The sequence below is a fragment of the Aythya fuligula genome, chromosome 2 (genome assembly GCF_009819795.1).
Source record: "Aythya fuligula isolate bAytFul2 chromosome 2, bAytFul2.pri, whole genome shotgun sequence".
NCBI lineage: Eukaryota > Metazoa > Chordata > Aves > Anseriformes > Anatidae > Aythya > Aythya fuligula.
In genome coordinates, this window is record NC_045560.1 from 114,509,792 (window position 1) to 114,537,651 (window position 27,860).

General features: G+C 36.4%; 1 protein-coding gene across 6 annotated transcripts in view; it reads right to left on the reverse strand.

Annotated features, from left to right (window-relative positions):
- The window catches only part of ASXL3 (ASXL transcriptional regulator 3), a 126,030-nt gene that overhangs the window by 46,972 nt on the left and 51,198 nt on the right, over positions 1-27,860 (reverse strand). For 3 of the 6 annotated variants that reach the window (XM_032180776.1, XM_032180781.1, XM_032180778.1), the window contains 3 exons: positions 23,760-23,868; positions 22,285-22,396; positions 11,779-11,900 (listed from right to left, as the gene is read on the reverse strand). In XM_032180776.1, the coding sequence (XP_032036667.1) occupies positions 11,779-11,900; positions 22,285-22,396; positions 23,760-23,868 (343 nt within the window). Of the gene's footprint in view, positions 1-6,592; positions 6,924-11,778; positions 11,901-22,284; positions 22,397-23,759; positions 23,869-27,637; positions 27,641-27,860 lie in introns of those variants that run through there. The other 3 variants (XM_032180779.1, XM_032180777.1, XM_032180780.1) reach the window with 3 other exon arrangements.

Sequence of the window (27,860 nt, forward strand, 5' to 3'; positions counted from 1 at the left end):
TGCTTGTCTATTAATACACTTGCAAGCATTAAAATTCTGGAATTAATCAGAATGGGCTGGGCTTAATACCGATCTCTTCTATCCTCCCATTTTCCTCCAGTCTTACTCTGCACTCTCTTTTTATAACTGTGATTTGTGTTACGATCTTGGCGGGGGAGGGAGGGGATTTATTAAAGTAATACTGTATCAACAAGGAACATATCTGAAACAAATTATTCCTGCAGTTTTATGAGCATGAATGACTTATGACTTAGAAGGTTAAAATCTGTAACTTCAATTAATCTGCAATCTTTCCAAAATGTTCAACTAAAAAATAATAATAATAATAAAAAAAAAGATTCCTGAAAAAAGAAATCAATATCACTCTATTCTTCTAAATAACATACTATACAACATAAAATACACCAAACCACATAAAAGCTGTTTCATTGATTAACCCCTTTTATAGTACACTTCTTAAAAGACACATAAGCACTGTGCAATAAAAAGCAAATTACAACACTCGAAATCAAACAAAGAGAAGAAGCTGGTCAGATCTGCACTGAACCAAAGACGCAAGCAGAAAGCAATAAAGAACAGCCTATACTTCAAACACTTCTGAGACAGAAAATTCACACTGGTATTGGGCAAGGACAGCCAGACTCATGGACACAAAATTCAAAAACATTAAAAATTCTCAAGTAGTAAATTCCCCCCCCCCAGATTCCAAAAACGTACCCCAGTGCACAGTCCTGCCAAGCTAGGTGTCAAACCAGGTGACCCTTGTTCAACAGCAATGCCACTTAGAGCGTAAAAAATAGTCTACTAAAAATTAAGTGAAAAGACAGCCAACTGCTCTGATAACAATATACTGGTATAACCACAGCCCAGTCATTGTATTGTTGCCCCATGGCCTGATTTACATGATGAAGAACAAAGAGAAAATCATCCATCCTCTGTGACATCCTCCCTAGACAAATGAGTAAGTGCCCACACAATGCCCCATGCTTTCCTCCAACCTCCTTCTGGTCTTTCAAGACAACTTCCACCTCTACCAAGGACCACAACCTCATTGCCAGCATCTTAGGGAAGCACCATTTTAATGATTTATACCACCACTGTGACAAAAGTAGATCCCTTGCAAAGCCTCGCAGCCACTTATCCGTGCTTTAGACCCAATTGCCATGAAGGAGGGGGAGCAGGACGTGGCATACCTCCATCGTGACAGGCAGGCCACACTTGTCTGCCCCAGCTGACGCACTCGCTGCCGGACCCAGTGTTTGCCAAGCAAATCTCTCACTTACCTTCTCTCTAGTTGTGGGAAGGCCATGTCTTGGCACTTCCAGGCAGCATGCTGTGCTCGCGTGGCTGTACAGAACCAAACTACCCATCCCACTATGTCTTGGGCAAGCCCCAAGAGCCACAAAGGCAAGAAACATGGTGGAGAGCAGGCAGATGCTGCTACCAGAACCATTCACATTGCGGCACAGCCCACTGCTGCGCTAGGGGCTAAGCACCTCAACATGAGAGACTGACGCACAAACCTTAAATACGATGTTTCCCTTTGATATATATTTGCTTTTTAGGGTTTCCTTTCTCCCCTAACATTCATTATTTTACTGCCTCCTCCATGTCCACAAAGCAGGGCCCATAGTTAAGTTCAGCTCTGTACAGGATGACCCAAGCTGGCAGAATAAACACATACACATGGACAGACAAAAGTCATGTTGTATAATGGCAAAAAAGTGAAAACTATGTGAACATGAAAATCTAAGTCAAAGTTTTATCACAAAATGCCAACAAATTATGCTGTGCCTAAAGAACATGATAATAATCATTCCTATGCCTCTCTATCTTTACATTTGTCAAAGGAAAGATATGAGGCAGAAGAGCAGAGTATTAAAGCATCAAGTAAATGATCTAACATTTGACATGTATGGTAAAGAGATGACTGAGATTTTGCCCAGTCATTCTGTTTAGTGGGAGAAATTATGAGAAATTATTCCTAGCTAATCACAACATTTTATTTTTTTTTGTATCTTTATTTTGGATGTAAAGCTGCAGGGTCCAAATTTGATGCTAGACAAGTCTTTTCATGAAAACAAAACACCAAGAGCAAGCCAGTATATGGAGAAGATGCAGACTGAAGTCTAGTTTCTAGTAAAGCCAAACACCAGAAGGAGTTAAGTATAAACCAAGGACATTGTGTGCAGTCTCTGCTGAGGACGAATATATAACTGCTCTACACTTCGCCTGAGGGATATTAATTTTAGGATACAAGACTACTGTAGGATAAGACAAGAATCTTGTATCCCAAGATTAATTCTACTTAGCTTGGAAGTCAATGGGATTACTCAGAGTGAAACACACACCAAATGCTTTGCTATATTGAGCCTTCAGTGTACCAAACTAATTTAGTGCTTTCCTTGTCTCCACAATCAGATAAATCTCTAGCTTTAGCTCTTCTGGTGAAGGGAATAAACACAAAGTAGATGAGTAAAATTTGTAACTACCACTGAGGAAAATGAGAAATTTTATGACTTATCCCAAAGAAAAATGGTTCCAGATCTCATTGTAGAAACAGAAACAGTAACTAACACAAACTACACCAGCATCTTTTACTGACAGAACATTTTGCAACTCATCTATATTTAGAGATAAATGACCTCTTAGCTGAACTGCCCATGGATCTGCAAGAAAGAGCCAATAACTACCAAATGATAAGGTGTCACTTTTACTATTGAAAGTAAGATAGAAACACATATAGCATGTATGATAGCTTACATAATAATTATTTGTCTTTAATGAGATGAAACTCTGTTTACTTTTCAAATTTATTCAACCACTTCGTGCTAAATGCTTCAGTTAAAAAAAAAAAAAAAAAAGCTGTGAGATGTAAATTCCTAGAACAGATCACTGTTAAAGTAGTCTGTAGAACATTCCTGTCGTCCTATCTGTATGGCACATAAATAAAACAGGAGAAAAGGAAAATGAAAGGTCATGTGGTATACAAGTTAAACATTAAAATCACCGCCAAAATATAGTACTTACATCCAGCTTTTCACAAGCAGATTTGCAAAGGACATCTGTGAATCTCTTGTACATAATGAGTATGGAGAATTCCCAATATTCCCATTCATAAAACAGAACCTGTGACCATCTGTTGAATAACACTGCCACGGTCATTATACAGGGGTTGGCATAATTAATTTGTTTAATAAAATTATTTTATTGCCAAAAACCTATCAATCCACTTTCATTCAAAGAACTCAACATAACACGAAAAAAAAAAAAAAAAGTTTTAAGAAAACACAAACTTGAAAGATACATGCCAAAAGAAAAATGTCATGCAATTAACAGAGATATTCTAATTCCAAGATGGTTTTCATAAACAGGTTACAAGAGCAGGTCTCCTCATTTTTGGGAAGTTTATGCCCCCGCTGGAGTGTAGCAGTGTGTTGGAGGGCTCATGAATGCCATTATCTGTTCTTAAGAACAATCTTTTCATATATAGTTGATTTTGACATAGGAAAGACTTTTCCACCCATGTGACAAAATGGTAGACTCTCTTCAATAAAAAATAAATTAAAAAAAAAGTCTTTCCTGAACTAGAAATGAAAGGAAACAATATAGACTGAAAGGTAACTGAAGAGAGGGGAAAAATACACCCCCAAAAGAGCCCCAGAAGCAAAATGTCAGGCATTATGTTTTCATTTTACTGCTGCTTAGGATTTTTTTTTTAACTTTTTTTTTCCCACATCTTCTCAAATCGTAATGAAAAAACGCAGCATACAGATAAACCATTAATGCAGAAAACTACTTTCATTTGAGCTTAAATGCATGACATGCTGAGAATGTTAAAAATTAAGTTATTAACAACAAAGATATGTAACACTTGGCTGCATTAAGCAACATAGTCCCAGATTTCTATTTGTTCCATAAATGTCAGGTCTACATTCTGAAACTCGTATCGTGAAACATAACCTTTGAAATTTCACACATTATGGATCAGAAACATAAAGATATGGAAGTCTTGCATTCTGCCATGTAAAAAACACAAGCTATGATACACTGAGAAAAGTCTATTGCACAAAATAAATAACAACTCTACATTATGGTCATGGATCCTGAATTGGCAAGGATGAAACGAATTTATAGTTTATCACTGATTCACTTAACACCACCATAAAATTCACTCTTTGTCCCCTCTTTCACCCTCATTTTGTTAGTAAAATTTAGACAGACTTTAATTCCCACATCTCTCTTAAATTAAAATCTCAGTGGCAACCTGTTTCATGGGTACACAGAGCAGTTAAAATAAAACAGCAAGCACCACAAATCATGAAGAGTAAACACATTGATTCTATAACATTATTATTCTTGCGATGCCACCACTTCTTATAGTAAACATATATTAAAAGCAGTTATAAGCATGCAAATGTATGATTAAAACAATAATAAATATCTCTCATGGAAGCTACTGCAAAATACAAAGTGTCATTCCTAAAGCACAGAATAGATTAGTATACTTCCAGCCAGACTCATATACCAAACCCAGCCAGACTCATACACCAAACATAACAGCACTGGTGCTAAGTGTACACAACTGATCAGTTGGAGATGAAAAGCAGTGGCAGAATAACTGGAAGTTTGGAGACCTAGGTTTTATTTTCAAATTCTTTTAATCACTTTTAGAATAAGTGTCTATGCTTGTCCAATACAATCCTCCTACCCCGTGACACTTCTTTTTTGGAATAGAAGTAATTTCTTGCCACATATTTGTTCTTTAGGTCCCAATAGTGGTCAGTCTTTACACACAGTTATAGTACACATTAACAACTGAATATTTTTCTGTGTATTAACCAACAGTGAAGTAAAGTGCTTGTCCATCTGTAGTGCAGAGAGAATACGTGCATTTCTGTGCATGTCCCTACACCTGCAAGCCAGTACCATCTTTTATAGGGGTACAACAACACATTCACAGCTACCACTGCTGCAGATCACAATCAACTGCAAAGTGTACTTTTTTTTTTTGTTTTGCTTTCCCAACCATAGTACCAAACGAGAAGGACAAAAGTGCACAATGTGTTCAATGCCTGTTCTGACTTGCATGTGAATGGGAATGACGATGGCACATGCATTGACTCAATGACACTTTTTTTCCGAAGAGAAGAGTATGCTTAAAAAATAAACAAAATCATGTATTAAACTAGTAACAACTATCAGCTGAAAGGTGCTTTATGGGAAAGCCTACTTCTTTGCACAACAAACACATATAGCGAAGAAAACAGTTTGCATAAAGCAGTTAAAAAAACAAAATAAAAACCGCGACATCCATAGAAAATTTTGAAACAATCATCAATGTTTTCTTTCAGGTCAAATTTACAAATATACTCTTGCAAAAGGTGCAAAATATAGTGAGGGGACTACAAGGCCATCCTACCATTCTCCTGACAAAAACATCCTCTCACACTACCTCTCAATGAGACGGGCACCAATTTACATTGAACCAACGTAAGCAGTTAAACTGTAATGTCTTTATGCCAGACATTCCTACTCCAGCCTGCATTCTACATGCCCTATACTCTGAGGACACAGTCTGCTGAGGACCTACCCAAAAGTTCCTATAAAAGCACTGGTACATCACTGCTTGTCAGCATTTTCAGAGGCCTGAAGATTTGTGTGCCATTGCAACTCCTGTCTTTCCCTGAAAAGGCCAACCATTGCACTTCAAAAATTGAGGCCAGGTTCATTTCCTCCTGGGTCTATGTTATGTTATAGAACATTCAAATCAAAAGCTGTTCTTCACATACGGCCCAGCAGAAGATACTCACTTAGAGACTCATTGCCAGTGTATGGAAAAATCATGCAACATCATTAGAAAAGCTTGACTACTGTGCCCAGCACCCAACAAAATGCGAGTCTCATCTACAGTGATGGCAGTTGTCATTAGGACAGTAGTTATGACCAATCCATCTTAAATAGTACCCTAAGTTACTTAAAATAAACGTTATCAGAAAAGTGAACCGCTTATAACTTGAGCACTGCCATCAGCTTGGCTGACTGATACTTGGGACAAGAAACAGCAGCTACATACCAGAACTATGCATGAATTTTCAACATATATTTGGGAAGAAGATTCCACTATGTAGGGGTGGTAAATGTAACCAAAATTAATGTTCACGGGCATATTTTAGGTGAGGGGCTCTGTCCTACAGTGAAGCAGAGTGGGCAACAATGCTTCAACATGGTAGTGATATAAAGTTGCTTTAAAATTCTTAAATATTTCTCAGAGGAATGAATTCTGAAAACCACATTTATTAAAACAGAAAACATGCAGGACAGCTGCAAAAAGCATGCTATGCAAACAACCCCACAGGGAAAACAAGCAGAATGCCCCAGCAACTGGGAGTTAATTACTAAAAAGCGGTACAAAAAGAATACAGGGATCATGTGGATTCCTGCCCCTTCCTTTCCATCACAAGTAAGGGCTGAGGACCATGGAGATGACCAAGAAGAAAGTCCCATAAACACTGTGTTGTGTCTTACCAAAGCACTGTGTTGAGCAGCTGGTACATGCTGCCCATGCATAGGGACCTTTAGAGGGACATACCGTGCAGCCTGCCTTCGGGCAATGCATGTACTCCCTGAAGAGCTCCTGCTGGAACTCTTGCTCTTCCAGCTTCTTTTCCCCATTATGCAGTCTCCCTGCCATAGTTTCTCTGTCCTCTTCCCTAGACTTGTCTTGGCAATCAGAAAATCAGTTTAGTTTATCATCTTCAAAATTCCATTTTCCTGAACGCATTTTGTAAATTCCACTGTCCCTTCCCATGTCTCTCTAGTAGTCAAAAAGCAACATGTTTTTCTTGTTTTCCATTTGTTGACAGGAAAATTTGTCAAGAATCGTCACTTATGTTGCCAGACATCTGATCAAATGCTTCAGCTAGGGAGCCAGAATTCTCCAATTGTGTCCTTGGTAAATCTGTAGTATCTGAAATGAAACATAGGAAAATGGTTAACACAGACACTGAGACAGTGCAACAAACTCTCTATTACCAAGGAATTCAGTACAAGAAATCTCTCTCAGTTCACACTGGAGTTTCAAAGACTTTCAGGAAGACACCCGGTGCTCAAACTCTTTGTGATCAGGACAAAATCATAATGATCTCCTCTGTCATCTTTATTTCTTCAGGGGAGGAGAAAGGAAAGGAGGGCAGGCAAATATATCAGGCTTGCATCACAACATATGAGTGAGTAGTTCTTCAGTGAGTCAAAGGACAGACACCACAGACAGACTCATACTGGATTACTTTCCAAGGACAGCAAAATGCTTCAGGATAACTTGTATTCAAGGCTGTATTCAAGGAGAGAAGTCCTAACAGAATGAGTGTGGAGGGAGCAAGACTGGTGAGTTTGCTCTTGTTCTTCTCCCAAAGCAAGATAAGCGGTGTGCCTGAGGTGAAGAAAGGAAAGCAAATCCACACCAGCACCAAGGGAGTTCAGGATTCTACCACCAGTGCCAACCTAGGCACTTGGACGCCTGTGTCCTTAAAAAAACAAACAAACAAACAAATAAACAAAAACCTGATAAACTAGTCCTGTGAATTTGGGCAAATCAGGGCTAAATTACACTGTTTGCCATTCTGCTCTGAAATTTAGTTTTCTGTTGCTTCAGAAAGACTGTAGATTTGTTTCTAATGATAATAATTATGGATGTGCTTGAAAATTCAGCCTGAAACATTATTTGGAGCTTTACAGGTCTCATGTACTGTAATTCAGGAGCAATACATGAGCCAAACTGCAACTTCCCCCATAGCTCTCTTACTGCTTGGGGCCTGACAGAATCCAATGTTAAAAAAAAAAAAAAAGGAAAAAAAAAGAAAAAGGGCATACAGTTGCCACTTTTGCTGTAAGAACAAATTATATGGATGGGTGCTTCCTTCTCCATGAAAAACTGCATCTACCCACTTTATGAATAAAATAGTGGCACATATTACGAACCCAGCCACCAAGCATGCAGACAAAGCCCAAAGTTAAGAAAAACAAAACAAAGCAGCAGCAGTAACATACCTTGTGTAGATTCCCTTATTTCCTGAGCTTCTCTCCTCCCAAACCCACTTGGCTGCTGTCTCTGGAGTTCTGTCTCTACAAAGAGATCTGGATGCCCAGCACAGTCTCAGACATGTCCTGGTCTGTATTCAGATTCTGAGTCTGAATGAAGTATCCTTCTCTTCTCCCAACAGAAAATTTATGGGTACCCTTCTTGGTGCTGATTCCAAAGTGCCAAAAGTGAGGCAGGATTTTCTTCCATGTCTGGGAGGTCTAATATCATCCCAGACATCGTTATATCGCATCTTCAAGTTCTTTATCCTCTCTTGGATACTGCCCCAGGAACCAACTGGTACACTGATGGACAAGGTGCTCTTATAGTTGGCTATCAGAGTCCAACAGACACTAACACCACCTCAATGTCCTGGATATTCACACATGCTCAGTGTTACCTACTTGAGGCCAGTTTGCAGGTATGATCGTTTCTTCTGAGAAATGTTCCAAGAACATCTTGATAGATACAGACAAATCTGTACATAGCGAAGACTTCCAAAAAAGTATCACCTCAAGTCAATGGAACAGAAACTGGACCAGAGAGGAGCATGGTAGACACTACGCCATGACTTGATGTCCATACTTGAGTTAGCCTTGTCCAGAGCAAGAATAATTCACACAGTAGTGTGATCATGTACCACTGTTAGCAGATGCAGATGTAGTTCAGTACTTTCCTGGTAAGAGGTCCTGACATGGGTCTGCATGCCAAAATTCTCAAGTGTGAAAATGAGGTAAGTCAGTGTGGAACTGATCAGTACTGATGGGAAATCAGTGCGTGACAGCATGCCATAAACCCCTCTTTCAATGGTACTAGATAAGCAGCAGCTGGGCACGCATACCCAAGCACTTCCAACAGCAAAAGGGAAACAGAAATCTTTAAAATCTGCCACCAGAAAGACAAGCGTAAAAGGCAGCTCTACACCACAGACTCTTTTGTCTAAGCCCTCATGAGTGGGAACTATTTTGTTGGACTTTACACTCATACTATTCAGGAACAAAACTGAAACTTCCTCAAAAACCAAAAAAGTAACATGAAATACACTCAGTGGTGAAACATTCAATCTTTCTCCCAGAAAAATGACATGATGGAAGGTCGCGAAGCTAGAAAGTTGCCAGACTAGAATAGCAGCCCAAGCTTTCAAGGTGAGGAAATAGGGTCTGAACTGTGAAGCAGACCTTTTGAGTCCACTGGAACTGCAAACCTCCCTGGCCCTTACAAAGTACCCTGGCTCCCTGCTACCTGAGAGAAGTCAAGACCAATAGCGCGGGCTCAGAAAATGCCCTGTCATCCAAGCTACTAGAATAAGGTTAAGAAATGCAGTGTTGTGACTAATTTGATTCTTGAGAGCATCCTAAAATGTTACAAGGAAACGTGAGATTGCTCTTTGCAATCTAAACCCAGTAATATCTCTAGAATTCATTAAAAATCACATATGTAAATCCAACATAACACTTGAAAGAGAATGGCATATGACTAGAGTGGCTAATAAGTAGACAAACAGAGAAAATCTGCTAATTCTAGTTCTGATCTTCAAGCAATACTTCACATTATCAGCTTGCCTCTCACTTTAATTTTAATGGACAACAAAACAAAAACACACAAAATCAAGCTAATCAAAACTTACTGTTTTTAAATAAGTTGAGTTGGAAAGTGGTTGAAAGACTACCTTGTCAGTTTTCTTTCTGTGAAGACTGTTAAGTAATAGAAAAAATACAATAGCTAGGGAAGACTGCTTTCTGACATTTATAAAGTATATATTTATATGTTTATACATTATAAACACTTCTTGCTGAGAGTATGTTGATGGCTCATCTTCTGTCACTTTAGCACAGAACTGGTAAGTTAGCAGCAGTTGGAGAAGCACTGAATCCAACTGTATGCAGTTTTTTGTGTATTCAAAAGGTAGTACAGGCACTTCTTTGTACAAATTTTATGTGTTATGTGCATTCATAAAAGCAATAGAAAGATTGCGAAGTGAAAGAAAATCACTGTTGAAGTTTTTTCTCCTCTGCTGCAATATCAAATTAAATCAAATCTGCAGCATGCATATGGCAGTAGCCAACACCTGAAGCTTTAGAGAAAAATTAAAACAAAGGAAAAACCCTCTGGCACTCTGCAATACAATTGTACATTTGTCTAATACTGTACATACAGAAAACATTTTACTGATAGGTGTAATAATCTCATACTCTGAAGTACAAGATCTAATTACCATTAACTTAATTAAAACTGATTTCTTTCTATTGATTACTTAACTTTCCAATTCTGCTCTAACCCTACTGCCTTAGGGAATGTTTTCAAAGATTTCCATCAATGTTATGACTTTTTATATTAATTAAGCTATTTTGATTAGTTTGCCCTTTTAAAAATTATTCTCAGAGCCATATATCTGCTAAGTGACAAATGACAGAGTTTAAACAGCTTACACATGTTCAAACACTCATAGCTTTGCTTTTTTTCCTCCTTTCCCTTCCCCTGCTCCCTCCACACCTCAGAAAGTTTATATATTATAAAAGATCTATACAGAAGTTTCCAAAAAGTTGAGTGCCTTTCTCTGAACTACCCAAACAGCTAGAGAGCTGCTTTGTGCACTGTCCAACCTTCCTGAGCAAGCAGTTGTGAGACCCCAACCTAAGAATCCTCCCCAGTCCTCAAACCCGCCAGTAAAAGATAACCTTATAGATACGATAAAGGTCTATTAATTTTAGTGGATATACACTTAAACTGCATGAAAAACTAAGCACAAATACTGAAGTGTTTCGAGAAGGAGATGTGGACAGGCTTTGCTCAATTTAAGCCTAAATCAACAACTCTGCAATAAACTACCCCATGAAATACTATACTTCAGTTAAACATAACTAAGAGACCAGTTACCAGAAAAATTAAAGCAACATCATCTCGTTAAACTAACATTTTAGAAAAGTTGTATTTCGTTTTTTTTGCTGTATTTACATGACTAAAACAATTCCTACATATTCACAACTGAGAGGAAATACTGATATATATATTTTTTGAATTATTATTTTTTTAGTTTTTCATTTGCCCTGTTGTAAGCTGAACTAATTTGGCATTGTTGGAAAACAAATTTCACAGTTATGATTTCTGTTAACATCTGACTTTGAACACACAGTTACTTTTGCCAAACTTTACTACATATCTTCCAACCTAAATCATCCAAATCACAGGTTATTCAAGAAACAAAAACAACCTCACTCTTATACACTGTAATGTCAGATACAGTACGCAAACTATTACTAAACAGACCATAAAGAAAAACTAAAGAGCAAGTATACCCAGCTTCTTACCTATCTGCAGAACTTCTTTCAAAATGTTTGCTTTATTTTAAGTCTCACATAAAATTTCCAGTGTTAAGTGCTTACACACAAAAACCTGGGATGTGATTAATACAAACAATTCTGCTTAATTGCAAAGCACTTAAAACAAACAAAAACAAACAAACAAACAAACAAAAACACATCAAAACCACAGTAAATGGCAGGACTGCACCATTGTTTTTTTTTAAAAAAAAGGGGGTGGGGAAAGAAAAAAAGAAGAAAAACCCAGCAATACATCACTAAACAAAGCCCTAAAAATCCCATTAGAAATGTCCTGAAATTCTGCTGAAATCATGTTCATATCAGACTGACACCCATGCTAGAGGAAAGCCAACTGATGACTAGGCAGTAGGTGCTTACCTGCTTAAGTGCTTTCTTCGTGTGCTGCTGGAAGGAAGATACTAGCTTGCTTTGCACTGGTGCATTTGTAAGGCTCGAATCACGATTGGAAGACATTTCTTCAGATGTCTGCTTTGGGCAAACTATATAAAAGAAAAAAAAAATACTGTTATGGGGTTTATCTTCTATGCATCTTGGAGAGCCCTAAGAAAAGCAGGGGGGGGAGGGAGAAGCAAGTGCCCGGAAAACAAAAAAGCTCACTTCACTAAATTCGACTAATCTTGAGGTCCAAATGAGCTGGGAATGAAGCTATATTCTAAATACATGAATTGCTTCACAAATATTTGTACCTCACCAGCCCCTTTCTGTGCAGCTCCGGAGACTGCAGATTTTGCCTGTCAGGTCCTGAAACGTAACTGAGGAAGCTGAATAACAGTTTTCACACAGAAGCCAGGCAAAAATTATCTTCTTCACCAAGTCATTTCTAACAGATTACTATGTGTCTAAACATGTATTTATACAGAAGACACTGATGACCCTGTATGCTGGATTTATGAGTATGCAACTGCATTCCAGATCGTAATGGCGTCATAGGAGCCAGACTAATCTATTTTGTAAGTACTTTTTGGTAAAAGTAAGAACACACACTTGCCTGTTTAACAGGTAGACTGGAATATCCTGCAAAGAGGAACTCTGGTCTCTCAGGTAATACACACTGCTATTTGTCAGCCTTTTTAATAATACATGTTTTAATGAATAAATACTACTGCACTTGTTTTAATCAGCCTCTTGAATACATATTGTCTTAGACACAGAAAAAGTCTCCTGGTTAAAAACATGATTTTTTTTTTTTTATTATTTTTTATTTTTTTAAATCCAGCTTTATTAAACAGATATGAATGCTGTGAAAATGCCTGGAGCATCCTGTTAATCTTGGTAGTCAACAAGCTTGGCCAAAAGGGCTGTGAAAACCTTTCCACTTCTAATGCCTGGCGTTACTATCACTCTTATCAGTGTCTTAAGGCAGCCCAGCTAAAACAGACTGAGCACAGATCCAGAAATGGAGCAGCTTTCTTCTTCCCTCCTCCTCTGACTGGGTTCAAGTCTGGGTTCCCGTGCGCTGCCCCAAGCCGGTTTGCATGCTGACACGCTTGCTTTAGAAAGTCCCCAAACTGCTTATGCTTTCCTCGAGATCTGCCATACGTGGTGAACCTATGAAAGCAGTTTGAGGACACGCAGAGGTTGCACAGACATGGGCCTGAAAGAATTTTAGCCCAATATTTCTGTTCGCGTGTGGTTTCCTCCTCCCATCCTTCAATGGGGCAAGCAGATAAGTGAAGTAGCATTCCAACTCCCGTGCCTCTAGCAGTGCTTCATAAAATAAATATTGTAATGGCTTTTTCTTTGGGTTTGTAAGAAAAGAGATAGAATTGAGACAATTTATCTATCAATAAGTAATTGCCAGTGTAAGATGCATGGGATATTAAACATTTCTTTCCACACTGAAAGAAAAAAATAATTAATACTTATTTGACAAGCAGAATATATTCTGTTTTATGGTTTTGGCATTATGTCAAGATAATTTTCACATTAGATTAAAAAATTTCATTAGCAGATAAGACAAATCCAATTTTGTCACAAGACTTCTAACTGATACTTTTCACTTTTTTCCCATGTACTCAAAGCATTTATCAAGAATACACAAAGATGCAATACAAAACAGATCCTAAGCTTACAGTGTCACCTGGTTGGATCAATGTTTTCCACATGATAAGCAATGCTTACTATCAAAAAAGGCAACTCAGAGGAGCAGTAAATTGTCAGCAGAAAACAAACAATAGCTATTTTATATAATCTAAATCACTATAATAGCTCCTGAGATACAGAACACCTACACCAAAATAAAAACCTGACATTTCAAATTACTCAACTTATGTTTTGATTCTTATTTTCAAGATTTATATATATATATATATATATATATATGTATATATATTACTGTTTTCTGGCAAAGACTAAGAGTCAAAGAACTGAATTAAAAATAGAAATAATGTAAGCATACAAATCCCAAAGTTAAGGAGAACAGAATTGAACAAATTTAAAAATGGCAGAAGAAGGAAAACTATTACGTATATAAGTCCCCCTTCTAAGTGAGGATACAACATGAATTATAGTGAAGAATGTATTTCTGTTCTCCAGGATGACTAGAACTCCTAGTTCGTTTTTGACTAAGTGGGAAATTCTGGTTCTCATGACTTTGATTCAGGACATTATCCAACAGTATTTCCTATTTATTTTAGTGATAAAGTTCATCACAGAGAGGTTTGGCACCACTAACTGATGATGCTCAACGCTACAGCTGTTAATGTCAAACTCGTGATACAGCATGGGAATAAATATAAACATGGCTCTAAATTAATTTTAGGCTTTAATTCATTTTTATTCTAAGAATAAACCCTTTAATTTGAATTAAAATGAAATCGTGACAAGGTCTGTTAGAGGCAATACTCTTGATTTCTATCATTACCTTAATTTCGCATAAAAACTAGTATCAATGTATTGTTTCCTCTTGCTTCTGTTTCCTTAAAACTTTGACAGTGAAAATAAACCAAGGAACAGGGCTTGTTCTACTTGTTGAAGCAACTGGAACTAAAACCTGCTGAAATAATAAACCAGCTTTCCATATCTGTGATCAGTTCTGCAGGTACCTCAATGTATGATGGTTCAGTTTAGTGCAAACCAAAACTACGTCCTTCAGATTTCTGAAAATAATTGGAGAACAAAGTATTTCTGTTTCCTGTCAACTATAGTTAAAGAAATAGATGTATGAGGCTAAAATCCACTGCTTAAATTTTTTTAATGGCATTGTGATTAGAGAAACTCAACTTCATTTATTAACAATAAATATTTCCTTCCTAAGATATATTTAGTACATTAAAAATAGTTTCCTTCACATATCCTGTAGCTTAAAATATTAAGAAGTTATTCTAAATATTGTTTTCCATGATCATTTAAATTTCTATTTCCATTTAAAAGCAGCTTGATACAAATCATGGGTAAAAACCTAACCATCCAGTTAATAAGACATGTCATTGCCTATTTTCCAAAAATAGAAGATATAAACACTAAAAATCTAAATACATTATGTTAATTTATATAATTGCTTAGTAGTTTATACAGTATATTCTCTTGATTAGTAAAAAAAAAATAATAATACCAAAGAAAATCAATATATTAATTGTTTACAAAACAATATAAATTAAAATTTTCTTTAGGAAATTAAATACAAATATGAGATTATCAATAAATTTATTCTTTAAAGCAAGTTGTGCTGCTTAGTGATTTAAATCAATCTATGCCAAAATCTCAGTATACTACAAAGGCTGCGACCACAGAAAATTGTATTTATTTGTTCATTCAAATGGATAAGGTCCAACTGCTTTTCTCTGCATGAGTCAGAAGTGAAAAAAGGGAAAAACGTGATAGAAAAATATGTCAGTGTTTGAAGTAAAAATTGATGGTCCTAGTGAAAAAAAAACAACAAAGACTTAAGACTGCAGCTATGAAAACCAAAGAACACAGTAAAAGAAAAACAATTTCATATAGAGTCAGTGGTCTTTGTACATATGTACAACTTTGGAAAGCTGGAACTACTTTGTCCATAAGCACTGAAGATGCATGAATATTATCAGATCCATGTTACCTTGAAAAACTCTATCAGAAAAGAATGTTAAAAATAAACTAGATGTTGGGGAGGAAGAAAAGATCCTTGAAAGAATGCAACAGACTAAGCAAAAATATTTGGGTAGCAAATAAAGAGGATTCACCATTATTGCTACAGCAGAAAAAGGGAACGAGAGCAGTTTTAAGCCTACAGGAGGCATTTCGCTTTAATGGAGAATAATTAAGCTCCATTCAGCTTCTTCAAGGACCAGGACTGAGTGAAGAAATAAAGCAACTATTAAGCCATAAACTGTTAGGTTACGAGCTGGAAGAGCAGCTGGGTCTCTGAAGATAAGACCTCCTTAGTGAGTGTTCAGGGAGTGTTAACATGAATGATAGAATTAGAATTACTTAATGAAAAGAGGATGTTAAAAATGTTTTTGACAACCTCCAGTTAAAATAACCTCCTCTCTTCCATTTTTCCAAGACCAGTTTTGGTAATTACTGTGACAGGCTATGATTTGTAAAAATCAGCAATGTTACCTTTTAATTTCAAATTTCATAAGGTATCTCAGTATTTTTATGTTACTACAACCTCCCTACCCCCAATAAATATGATACGTACTTAAACCATATTAGAAGATACATTTCTTCAAAGAAACAGTCTTTTGTAATAATACAACTTAAAATTATTCTGTCTCAATGTCACAGAAAGTTATTAGGAATAATTATAAACAGATTTATGTAACTGGGTGGACAGAAAAGTTCCTGGAGTGCTTTATGGGGCTTATTTTCCCCAAATAAATAGCACAATTAATTCTGATTTCAGACAGACCATACTGATTTAAAATCAAACCAGTAAAATCAACACCAGTTCACTTCCTTCTTTGTTACAGAAACCACAGCAGATGAGAAGGATTGTTTACTAATGGCCACATTACAAAATTCAAATTAATATTGCTACCATATGCTAAAGACTATAATCTACCTCAAGCATAAAATGTATATACACACTCTAGAGATACAAAACTTCACAGAGAACCCCCTTACACACAAAAACTCTCTCTGAAATATCCATAAAATTCAATATTTTCTTTGGGTGACACAGATCTATACTTGCATTGACATAAATAGTCACGCTTTGCCAACACAGACATATCAAGTAATTCACCTCCATCACTCTTTGATCTCTACAGCTCAACTTGCAAAATCTGAACAATTCAGAATGCGACTCTTGCCATCAGCTTTTGAAAATGAAAACCAGTTTGGGAGTTGGTTAATTGCACAAGTTCACCAATGCAAGCAAAACCAGATGCATATATCAAGGGCCCTACTGTGACTGTAAGATTCTTTTCAAAAAGTAATACTTGCACTGTGAAATGATGAGTAACATTCAATCATGTTTTGGAAATAGACATCAAATACCCTGTCAGGATGGTAGCTTGCACTGAATCACATAATAATCTGAGGAGAATTTTGTGCCCAGACATTTAATAAATCTTTGAAAACTGTGAAGCCTCGTTCCAAAGGAAGTCAACATTTTCCACTAAAAATGTAGTCTGTCATCACTAAGTCACCAGTTTCTAAGGCCTCATAACTGCTAATGTACAGAAAAAAACAAAACAAAACAAAACAAAAAAAGAGATGAGAAGATCCCTCCCTCAAGCTCTATGTTATCTTCTCATTCTTATGCCTTATTGCCACAGAGGCAGTGAAACATACAGAAGTTAAACTTAATCTCAGGTATAGTAATTCTGTTTTGTAGCTACTTGTGGGGAAAAAAACAAAACAAAACAAAACAAAACAAAACAAACAAAAAAAAAAAAAGCAAAAAACCAGGAAAAGTCTCTTTCTGATGTGTCATCCCAACCTCAGTATGTTTGGGCTGCTATTCCTTTGCCACTCTACTGCTTAGAGAGAGCCTACCTAGCATCCAGATATTGCCACGTACAACAGACATGCTCAGTGGAAGCAGCGGCATCGTTCTCAAGAAACAATATGCTAAGGATGACAGGTTTCCCTCAACTGCCAGAAATTCTGTTCTCAGAAAGAACCTGAATACATAAACGTGGACTCAGCTTTCAAACAATGGTGAATGCTCATTCCTCCCAATAGGATTTATCCTAGCAGCTTTCTAGTCCAAAAAGCATAAGGCATCCAAGATCACAGCAGCTACAAAGACAAAATTTCAGGATTCAGCAAGAATCTGATCCTCTATCATCCATTTACTACCTCTAAGAAAACTGCCTAAGAGATTAATTCTGCCAGTTCATTTTTATATTGAAGAACTTCCAGTTTTCGGAAGTGCTGCAAACCACGGCGTCTCAAGAGGAAATTATATTGCTCAGCTCTGGGCAAACTTCAGGCCCTCTGTTTGGGTTGGGCCTGGGGAGGGAAGGCATGCTACCGCAGGGATTGCTACCTCCTCCACAGTTAGATCATTGTGCATTCCACTGGCTTGCATGAAGACAACTTTTAATCAACTGCTCTCCGTGGCTGATGGATTACCCCTGGCTTCGGAAACCCTGGGGACCAGTGCTTTTTTGAGAACAGAACATCCTATTGATGGGCAAGAGGATATTATAGTCATCATTTTCCCAGGCAACAGTAATTGGGATTTTAATTCTTTTACTGACTGTGCCTTTACTTGCTGCCCTGGGTTTGAGTGAAATGGAATTTACAAAAAGATACGAGAGACTATTAGAGACCTTCTGTAGAAATCCCATTCCAAACAAAATCAACGGTAACATAAAGCGTTCATTTCACATGTGCCTTGGGAGAAGGTGGGGAAAGAGATTTCTCCGCAGCATCTGCAAAATCCTGAGGTGTGGCCTTTCTGGTTATCAGTTTAACAGTACTGATGTGGACTAAGAGCTTTTGCCACGTCATGCATTTATAACTGTGAGAAGTTTGTATTTTATTATGCTAATAGAATTGTTCAGTAGCTTGCATTATACTGTGACTGCTGTTTGAATGTCAGCTGGTACTTTTTAGTCAGAAAGCTGAAGACTGTCATCTAAAAGCCCACGAAAGGACAGGGGCAATTGCTGAAGTTCATGATAGGGTCTCATCCTCAGTTTCCAGCTAATTAACTTTAAAGAGGCACTTTTAGACCCTTACTAAACAACTCCTCTTGGCATCTGATCGTTCTGTTGGAACTGGGGCTTCTGGACTCTATCACACTGGAAACAAGAGCAAATTAAAAATGCAATCAGACAGTTAAGAATACAACATGAAAACAATATCTATTGTTTTATGTATCATACATATTAAGGCTGAAAGGAATTGCTGTATCTATTGACCTTTTCTAAAACATCAGTCAGAGCATTTCATAAAGCATTTCTTATACTGGAACTTTTTTTTTTTTTTATGCCACAGAATACTTTTCTGTAATCCCAGTTTTAGTATGCATAGTTAAACTGATAGGCATCTGGTTAGGTTTGTTCTGCTACACCAAATATTTTCTATAGAAATAACTTTTTAAAAATATTTACAAAACGATCAAGTCATCTCCTCATCTCTGATAAACTAACTAGACTGGCTTTCTTAAATTTCCCAGAGAAATGGAGGTATTTGTTCACTCAGGAGTTCTAATATCTCTTTACTAAATCCTTTCCTATTTTCCCTAATTCTTTCTTACAGCTATATTGAATGCAGTACACCACTAATCATTTAACTACTGCTATACCCAAAGGAAAAATTGCACCTATACACTTTAATCAGTATTACCAGAATTATAGTCCAAAAACTGCATTGGACTAATTAGCAGAAGCATCTCATTTATGTTGAATTAATTTTCTACTGTGAAATCTGAAATGCTTTTCAGATTTACTGATTTTATTGGAAAAATATCTCCATTTCACAAACATAACCTTTTTAATTTACTTTAAATTCTAATAAAATTCATGTTGCTCTAATCATTTAGAAGGCTATTAGAAGGCATCTCTACATTTTTATTTATTATCAATAAATTTAATCAGGAAGGATTTTACACTTTTCAAAAAGTAATGACAAATACCTTGAATGAAAAAGGATCAAATCACGTCCTCAAGAGAACAGCAAAAATACCTATTTTGGATGGTGATTCCTACTCCTCTGCAGATCTACTAACTTGCAATTTTCAATCCGCTTAGAATTGGCTGCATTTCTTGGTCACGGTGCTGTTTTTAAGCCAAGCATTACACACTGCAAACGTACACTTACAGAATTCTAAATATATATCAATAGATGCCTTTATCAACTAAACTTTCAGTCTGACGAAAAGCTATTATCAAACATGTTTAACAAAGCTAAGTCCCGTATCAGCTGGCTGATACAAGATATGCTGTCTTCAATTCCTTATTGATTACACCCAGCCTTGGTCTTTCTAAATACAATATAGACTCACTATTACCATCCCAGTTACTCTTTTTTTTTTTTTTTTTTTTAATTTACAAACTTCATAACACTAGAAAAATGAAAAAAGTCATGTTTTCAAAAATTTAAAAATATCACAATTTGTTAAAGAGGAAAATATGAGGGAAAGTTCTCAGCTTTAAATACAATCTAGGTGTAAATTACTGCTCTACCACAAATATTTAAAAATGTTTAATTTTAGCAGCTGCTCTTTTATGCCACCCTAAGTGCTAGAATGATTTTTATCACTGTAAACTGTGAAAATAGTATTCAGCCTCCTCCCAGTCCAAACCCAACAATTTTCTACTTCTGGCATTGTGGCACTATTATTTACATCCTACCATCCTAAATAATTGCCAGGGTTTTGCCACTATTTTTGTTTGTTTTTAAGTAGCAACATAAACTTTACTGCTTTCCTGTCTATGACTTGAAATGCGACTATTTACACTGCTTTTCATTGCTGGATTCTTCCGGTGACTTAGGGAAGTGTCCATCAACTGAATATCAGACAGGAATTGTTGAAGAACTACAAATATGTATGTTCACTTTATACATGTACATGCAGTACAGACTACATAAGAATAAAAACACAGCGCTTGCAGTATTTAACTTTTAAACATAAAATATCACAAAGAAGATGTAAAGCCGTTTAATAATTTATGACTTTTGTTTTTCAATCAAGCTTCATAGCTTCACCAGCAGATTCCAAACAACCTAGGAACACAGAACCACAACACATCCTGAGTTGGAAGGGACCCACAAGGACCACTGAGTCCAACTCCCAACTCCACACCGGACCACCCCAAAATCAGACCACGTGTCTGAGAGCATTGTCCAAATGCTTCTTGAACTCCAGCAAGCTTGGCGCCGTGACCACTGCCCTGGGCAGCCTGTCCCAGTGCCCAACCACCCTCTGTGTGTACACCCTTTCCCTAACCCCCAGCCTGACCCTCCCCTGTCCCAGCTCCATGCCATCCCCTCGGGTCCTGTCGCTGTCCCCAGAGAGCAGAGCTCAGCGCCTGCCCCTCCGCTCCCCTCGTGAGGGAGCTGCAGGCTGCCATGAGGCCTCCCCTCAGCCTGCTCTGCTCTGGGATGAACAAACCGAGGGACTTCAACCTGTTTTAGGCAATCCCATCACTCCTATCACAGAATATTTTGTAATTTTTCAATGCTGTAATGAGCAATACTTAAACAACAGTATCAGTCCTGTACAGCTCTAGCATAGAAGCCAAGTGAGTCACCAAAGATCAAAAAGGGCAATCTGTAGTAGAAAAAAAGGCATGAATCTTTTCATGTCCTAGTTACAAACAGGACACCCTCTCACCATACACAAAGTGACCCAGAACAGTCAGCTGCAGGCAAGCAGTGGGACAGGTTCTGAGCAGGTGGGCAGAACTGATGAATGGAAGATTTATTTCAGAGATCCTCAAAAGTTTATTTTTTTTAATAAAACATTCTCTTTACAAACACTACATGAGTGTACCTCTAATAAGAACAATATTAATTTCTATTACTTGCAAGTTATGTTAGGTGACTGAGGAACTGTTTTTTGTTTATGAGCGATTATACCTTTCAGAAATAAAAATACTGATTTTCTAAAACTGTTTGAAGCCATTTTAAGTGCTTGCAATGTTTCAGTTTGTTGTTATTTGACAAAAGAAAAGGAAAGGAAAGGAAAGGAAAGGAAAGGAAAGGAAAGGAAAGGAAAGGAAAGGAAAGGAAAGGAAAGGAAAGGAAAGGAAAGGAAAGGAAAGGAAAGGAAAGGAAAGGAAAGGAAAGGAAAGGAAAGGAAAGGAAAGGAAAGGAAAGGAAAGGAAAGGAAAGGAAAGGAAAGGAAAGGAAAGGAAAGGAAAGGAAAGGAAAGGAAAGGAAAGGAAAGGAAAGGAAAGGAAAGGAAAGGAAGGAAAAGAAAAACGAAAAGAAAGGAAAAGAAAAAAAAAAAGAAGGAAAAGAAAAAGAAGAAGAAAGAAAATGCACAGGATCCAATACTTCAATATGTCTTTATGCCAAACCAACATGGCATCCAGGAGAACCTCTGCCTGAAATAAGTAAAAACCTCATCTTTATCCTGTGCCCAGAACACTACTGAGGGACCCCACAGGTCCATGCCTAAATGAGTGGGGTATATCAGTATCTGGCCACTGCAAGTTTGAAGCCTGGTAATGCAAATTACTCATTAGCTGTAAGGCCTAGAACAATGATAAACCATGAAATTATCTACTCAGCATACACCTAACAGCACTACTCATTGTCTTTTACAAAACAAAACATTGTCTTTTACAAAAAAAAATAAAGGCACTTGGTGTTCCTGATTTAATTATAAAGGCAAAAGAGAGAAGCTACTAAAAAATAATTCTACTGCGCACAAAACATTACTCTTTAGAAATCACACCGTGAATCACACCTATGTAAACAGTACTTTATCTTTTCCCCAAATACGTCCTCTAACACTGAAATTAAAACACCTACCACCATTTTCTTCTCCATTATTATTGTTTGTCTCAGCCATTTCAGTGCCATCTAACTCAGATTCACATCCTAAATCCAATGTTCCATCAGTAGGGCATGTTGATTCTTCTTTCTATGGTTAAAATGAAAAAGAAAACTAAAATTAACAAGAAAAAATTATACATTATTCCTGCTGCATCTCCAGAAATAGATTGCTGCAGTATATTCGTATGCTTACATTTCAAAACACAGAATAAAATGAAATATGCTTGTGAGTTATTTCAGAAAAAGACATAAAAAGCGACCTTCATGAAACAACTTTCAAAGCAAAACCAAAAAAGCTACTCTGTGAAGTCATAACATTTTTATTTAAAAACTGTCAAATAAAATGCAAGTTTTTCCACTTTTTATTTTTTATTTTTTTTATCTTTTTAACAGAAACAGACTTGTTTGGCTGTTAAAAATCCTAGTCTTCCAGTTGAGTGTCCAGAATGCTGCAGCAAAACACAAATCCTTTAATGTTTCTTTTTAGCTTGTGCCTGTTTCCTGAATTCAAATAGCTAAAGCAACCTGGAGCTCACAAGCATGGGAGTGACTGTGAATACCTGGATTTGTGCCAAGAATATCTCCACATTTAAAGCAAAACAACAGCATTTGTTTTAGTAAATTAGGAAATGGAGCTTCTGAAATCTATTAATTCAATTTTGCATAAAGAATTTTTAGTTATCAGGAACAAGCAAATCTGTACGATTTTATGTTTTTAAAACCTTTATACATATTTTTTCTGCCATAAATTACAAAACATCCTTTCCCTCACCCCTCTAGCCCCAAATTTCAATTAACTACATTTAGACTGCCAAACATATAATCACACTCTCTTGTTTCTCACCTCCACTTCACATTCCTGCACCGATTGTGAAACCACTCTAAATTTGATCATGTACAATAAAAGAAAAAAATCCATCCATAGAAATCACGAGAAACACACCAAAAAAAAAAAAAAAGACAAATAAAGAGGAACAGAGAAAGCATAAAGACAAAATTCCACCACTATAATTAAATTCCCTGTCAAAAGTAATGACACAACCTGTACATTTAAAGCTGATTTATATTAGACTTGCAAACAATTTTCCACTATGTAAAAATAAAACATTAATCTGATTACTTAACAAGAAAGTCTGTGATTCTCTTGAGCTCACTGCTCATAAAACAAAGGCCTTTCTCTGAACAACTCTGAAAAATCAGCATTTTAGCTAAGCTACATGTTTTTTATACCATATGCTAAATTCAAGAACATGTATATGCTTTCTAGGATAAAACATTCAATGTTTACTTTCATTATAAATCCTTTTAAAAGACATCTGAAAGCAGTTAGAAGGACTATCAGGTCATTTCCTCTCCAAAGGATCTAATCTGTTTACTTTTCTATCTATTGAGACATTCATAAAACGGATTAATAGCACTATGTACTTTCTATACACAAAATTTAAACTTACTTTGAGAGCATAGAGTCCCGACTTCCCAGGGATTTTGAAGAATGTTCCATCACCTACACGAGTGTTAGTATGAAGCATTGCATTCAGGCAAGCTAATGGAGAGGTTCCACTGAAAAATAAAATTGTGCAAAAATAAAGCAGTCCAAGATTGAGTGCCTCTTGTAAAACTATTCCCTCAGTCTATTTTTTTTTTTTAAACTCATGCTTGCCTGGCTTTTTTTTTCTGTTTTTTTTTTTTTAATTCTCTCAACCCTGAAAACATCTACATTACAATAACAGGCCAGTTTCAAACTTAATCATATGCATCTGTCCCCTAGGCTCGAGGCAAAAAGTCTGTGAATTATAATTATGCTTTTCTTCATACAGCAACCAGCTCCACATTTGAAGAGAACCAAAGTCCAAATATTTATGTGAAATTACTTCGTAAATAACACCATGAAGCCTCATTTTTAAAATGTTACAGACAATGTGGCTGCTGCACATGAATGATCAAAACAGTACCAAGTTCAAGGGCAGCTGCATCCTATAGGATGAAAGGCAACAAAAGAATAATAAAGAGCCCAGGAAGAACACATTAAAATTAAAAGTGATATATAGTTAAGCCTTCTCCTGGCTTAACATGGTCAACATGGATTACTATATATAAATATAAGTACATTTATACCTTATGTAAAGAACTATCTTTCCAAATTATAATTGTTTTAAAGATTAAGAAATCAACCTACTCAAGACAGTAATTAAATGCAATACCGTTGTGAAATTACCGTGCATGTTAAGAGACTATTTAAAAAGGAACACAACATGTTAAAAAAAAAAAAAAAAAAGAGTACTTGTACACAAACCTCCCTATAATAAATATGTTTTAATACAGCAGAAAAATAATGCAAATGTTTCTACCCTAGATAAACCTATACACTATTTATACACTATTGTGAAAAGCTGATCTCAGAAACCTGAGGATGTAAGTATTCATAAATTGTTTTACTTCATTTTATTTTTAAAATTAAATTTCTGTACAAGATTTAGAGAGGTACTATAACATCTCTGTCCCCATTTACTGACTACTGTACATGGCGTACTCAGGGACTGAATCGGAAACTGTGCTTCTTCCCTGGGGTCGTCAGCCGGCACACGCGCTTATCTTTAGCCACGTAAATATATTCCACTTGGTTAAGTGGAACAATGCCTGCGCATTAAATTAAGTGTGCTGCTGAGTATTTCAGGTTTAATTATATACTCAACTATAAAGCAGGATCAGGCCTTCAAAAGTCCATTAAAAACTACTGCTCTTTATTATGCAGTATTTTAAGAAAGCATCCAGTCCTTGTCGCAAATTGCACGACTGATCTTTTTTTAAAAATAAAACTGGACTGAAATTGTCATCTTTCATATGATAATGGTGCTTTCTGTTGAATTCCATGGCTCTGTAACAACAAAATTCTTCCTTACTATAAATATATTCATTTAATGGTAAGACAGATAATGTGGTAATTGCTCTTCCAGTAAAAATTGAACAATGATAAAGTGTCCTCAGGACTGGAAGTCCTGTCCAATATAATGTATTTACTGTTGGTCACATTACTACATCCAAGAAGTACAGGTAAAAATGCTGCTAAAAAAGCATCAGATATTTAATATATATATTTTAAGGATTTTAAAATGTCCACATGTCCAAACGTGACCATGCAATATGCAAATTTATCCATTTTGTTTTTTTTTCTAAAAAAGAAGAAAAGAAACTAATCCCACATCTGTTTTAGATATAATACTGTAACATAATATAAAACTAAGTATTGCAGAAATATAATGATATTGCTAGCAGTAGCAAAGAAGATATTAACAGACTTCATTTTAGTTAAGTTTAACAATTACTTTAAAAAGTTTTGGAATAAGTAGTATACATCTCTTTACACATTTTCCTTATTGTATTAATGTTTGACAAGCAAAGACACAAGGCGTTTAATAGAGCAGTTCTAGTTGCATAATTTCTTCCATATGGTAGCATACATAACATGAAGCAATTTAGACCCTCACAGTCTTGGATCTTTTTAGTGAAACATTATCACAGATTAAGATTTCTCTGCAAGATAGAAAGAACTTGCTGACTCTGCAGTGGAAGACAAACTCAATACATCAACAAGAAACAAAACTGGGTATGCTTGCATGCAGTGATCTGCTTCATTCTCTTATCCCTCTATAGAAATTCTGGACCCCTCAGTTACTTTTAGGTATCATTAAGCAATTAAAATGATACATGATGAATGAACCCAAACTAGAGGATTTGGCAATATCTCATGACCACTACTGTGTTCACAGCAGATATCTTAATCTTCGAAGTCTAGCCAACTGGCAAGTGGACAATAGAAACTACTCTGACTTACAAAGAAATCCGTATCAGCTACTGAGCCAAGAGGTACTTTAACTACTGTTATGCTTGTTTCATAAAGATATGTGCAATTCCTATGTAATTTGGCTGTAACCAAATTACTTAACCAAATTACTGTAACCAAAGGGCTGTGTCCACCCTTCTTGAAAAGTGGACTTGCATATGTCTATAATGGTTTACAAAACAAAACACAAATCCTAAAGTTGCAAATGAAGTAGTAATCCGGATATTGTGGGGTAGGATTTATTTTGAGCTTGCAGCTCAAACTGAAATCCCGTGGTGTCACTGCTATTTTGACCCATATTAACCAGTCACTTGCCTATTCTTCTGTCAGTACAAGCAACTTTAAAATTCCCAGATATTACCCACAAGGGATGCTGGAAATGCCTGAAGTATACTGTATCACAACACAGGGAACTGCGGTTAGAAAACCTAGCAATCAGAGGTCCCATGGTGCAGGCTGATGTCTGAATCATAGGGTAGTTTCTAAAGGATCCATACTACTTATTGCATGCTTTCTAAATTCTCCTCAGCCTAAGGCCATATTCACTCTTCTCAGAACTGCTGGCATATATTAATACAGCAGCCAAGCACAGCCAAATACAAGGCTCTAAGTATCTTTGAATGTGAAAGGTTATACAATTTGACCTAAGTTCTTGAAGCACTCCACATCAGTTCAACTTTGATTCCATAAAATCAAATTGCTTACAATAACTTTTAACTTTGCAACTCAATATCTGTGAATTTTCACAGCCACAACATATTCAAAACCAATATGCTGAGTTTTGTTGCCACAGTCTACATATGAGGAATATGTTTAACATTTACAGTCTTCAGATGCAGAACTTCCATACTATTTATCATCTCTCAGGTGAGATCGCTTTAAACCACTGTGATATTCTTAAAGTCATATGTAGTCACCTTTTGCAGCAGAATGTCTTTAAGATTGACTGTTTTCTGCTGGTAAGTTATTTTATATATACATGCTTTTTTTTTTTTTTTTTTCCTGCTGGTATGTTATTTTATATATACATACCTACCTACATAAAAGCAGTATACTTATATCTGCATGCTTTCAAAAAGATTTTTAAAAAGTTACTTACTTTCTGCAAAGTTGATATGGAGTCACAACAACCAGCGACATAGGAAAGAGAAAAAATGACTGATTAGCCTTCCAATATAAAAGTTCTTAATAAAATTTGATCATTTAAAAGACATCACACATTTCAAGTTTCAGATACGCTCTTCCCCAATGTCACTGTAAGTTGGCAGTAATCAAGCATCCTTCCAAATATCACAAAATTCCTGCACATTATAAAAGCAAGCTTTTCACCCCAACTCCTCCAGCCAAAACTATCTCCAATATTTTGTGATTCTGGGCTCCCTCTACTGGTCACGAAGCCGGTGATACCTAAATCCTAACACCAGCCTAGACAGCTTCTATACACAAAGCTGTGCAAACACATTTCAGGCAAGTACAAATTTCTGTTACTTTCTCTGCTGATACCTTCCCCCCAAAACCAACAAAACTCTGTGAAACAGAAGTATAAATACTATTTATTTTGATATTTAAAACTTCTCAAACACACAGTTTTATCAGAAAAAAAAAAAAAAAGAAAAAGAAAAAGAAAAAGAAAAACTTCTGTAGTTATACTTTTAATTCTAATGGTCTTCACTAGACTGCTTGCCAAGAGAAAAAGGATGATGTTGGCAAA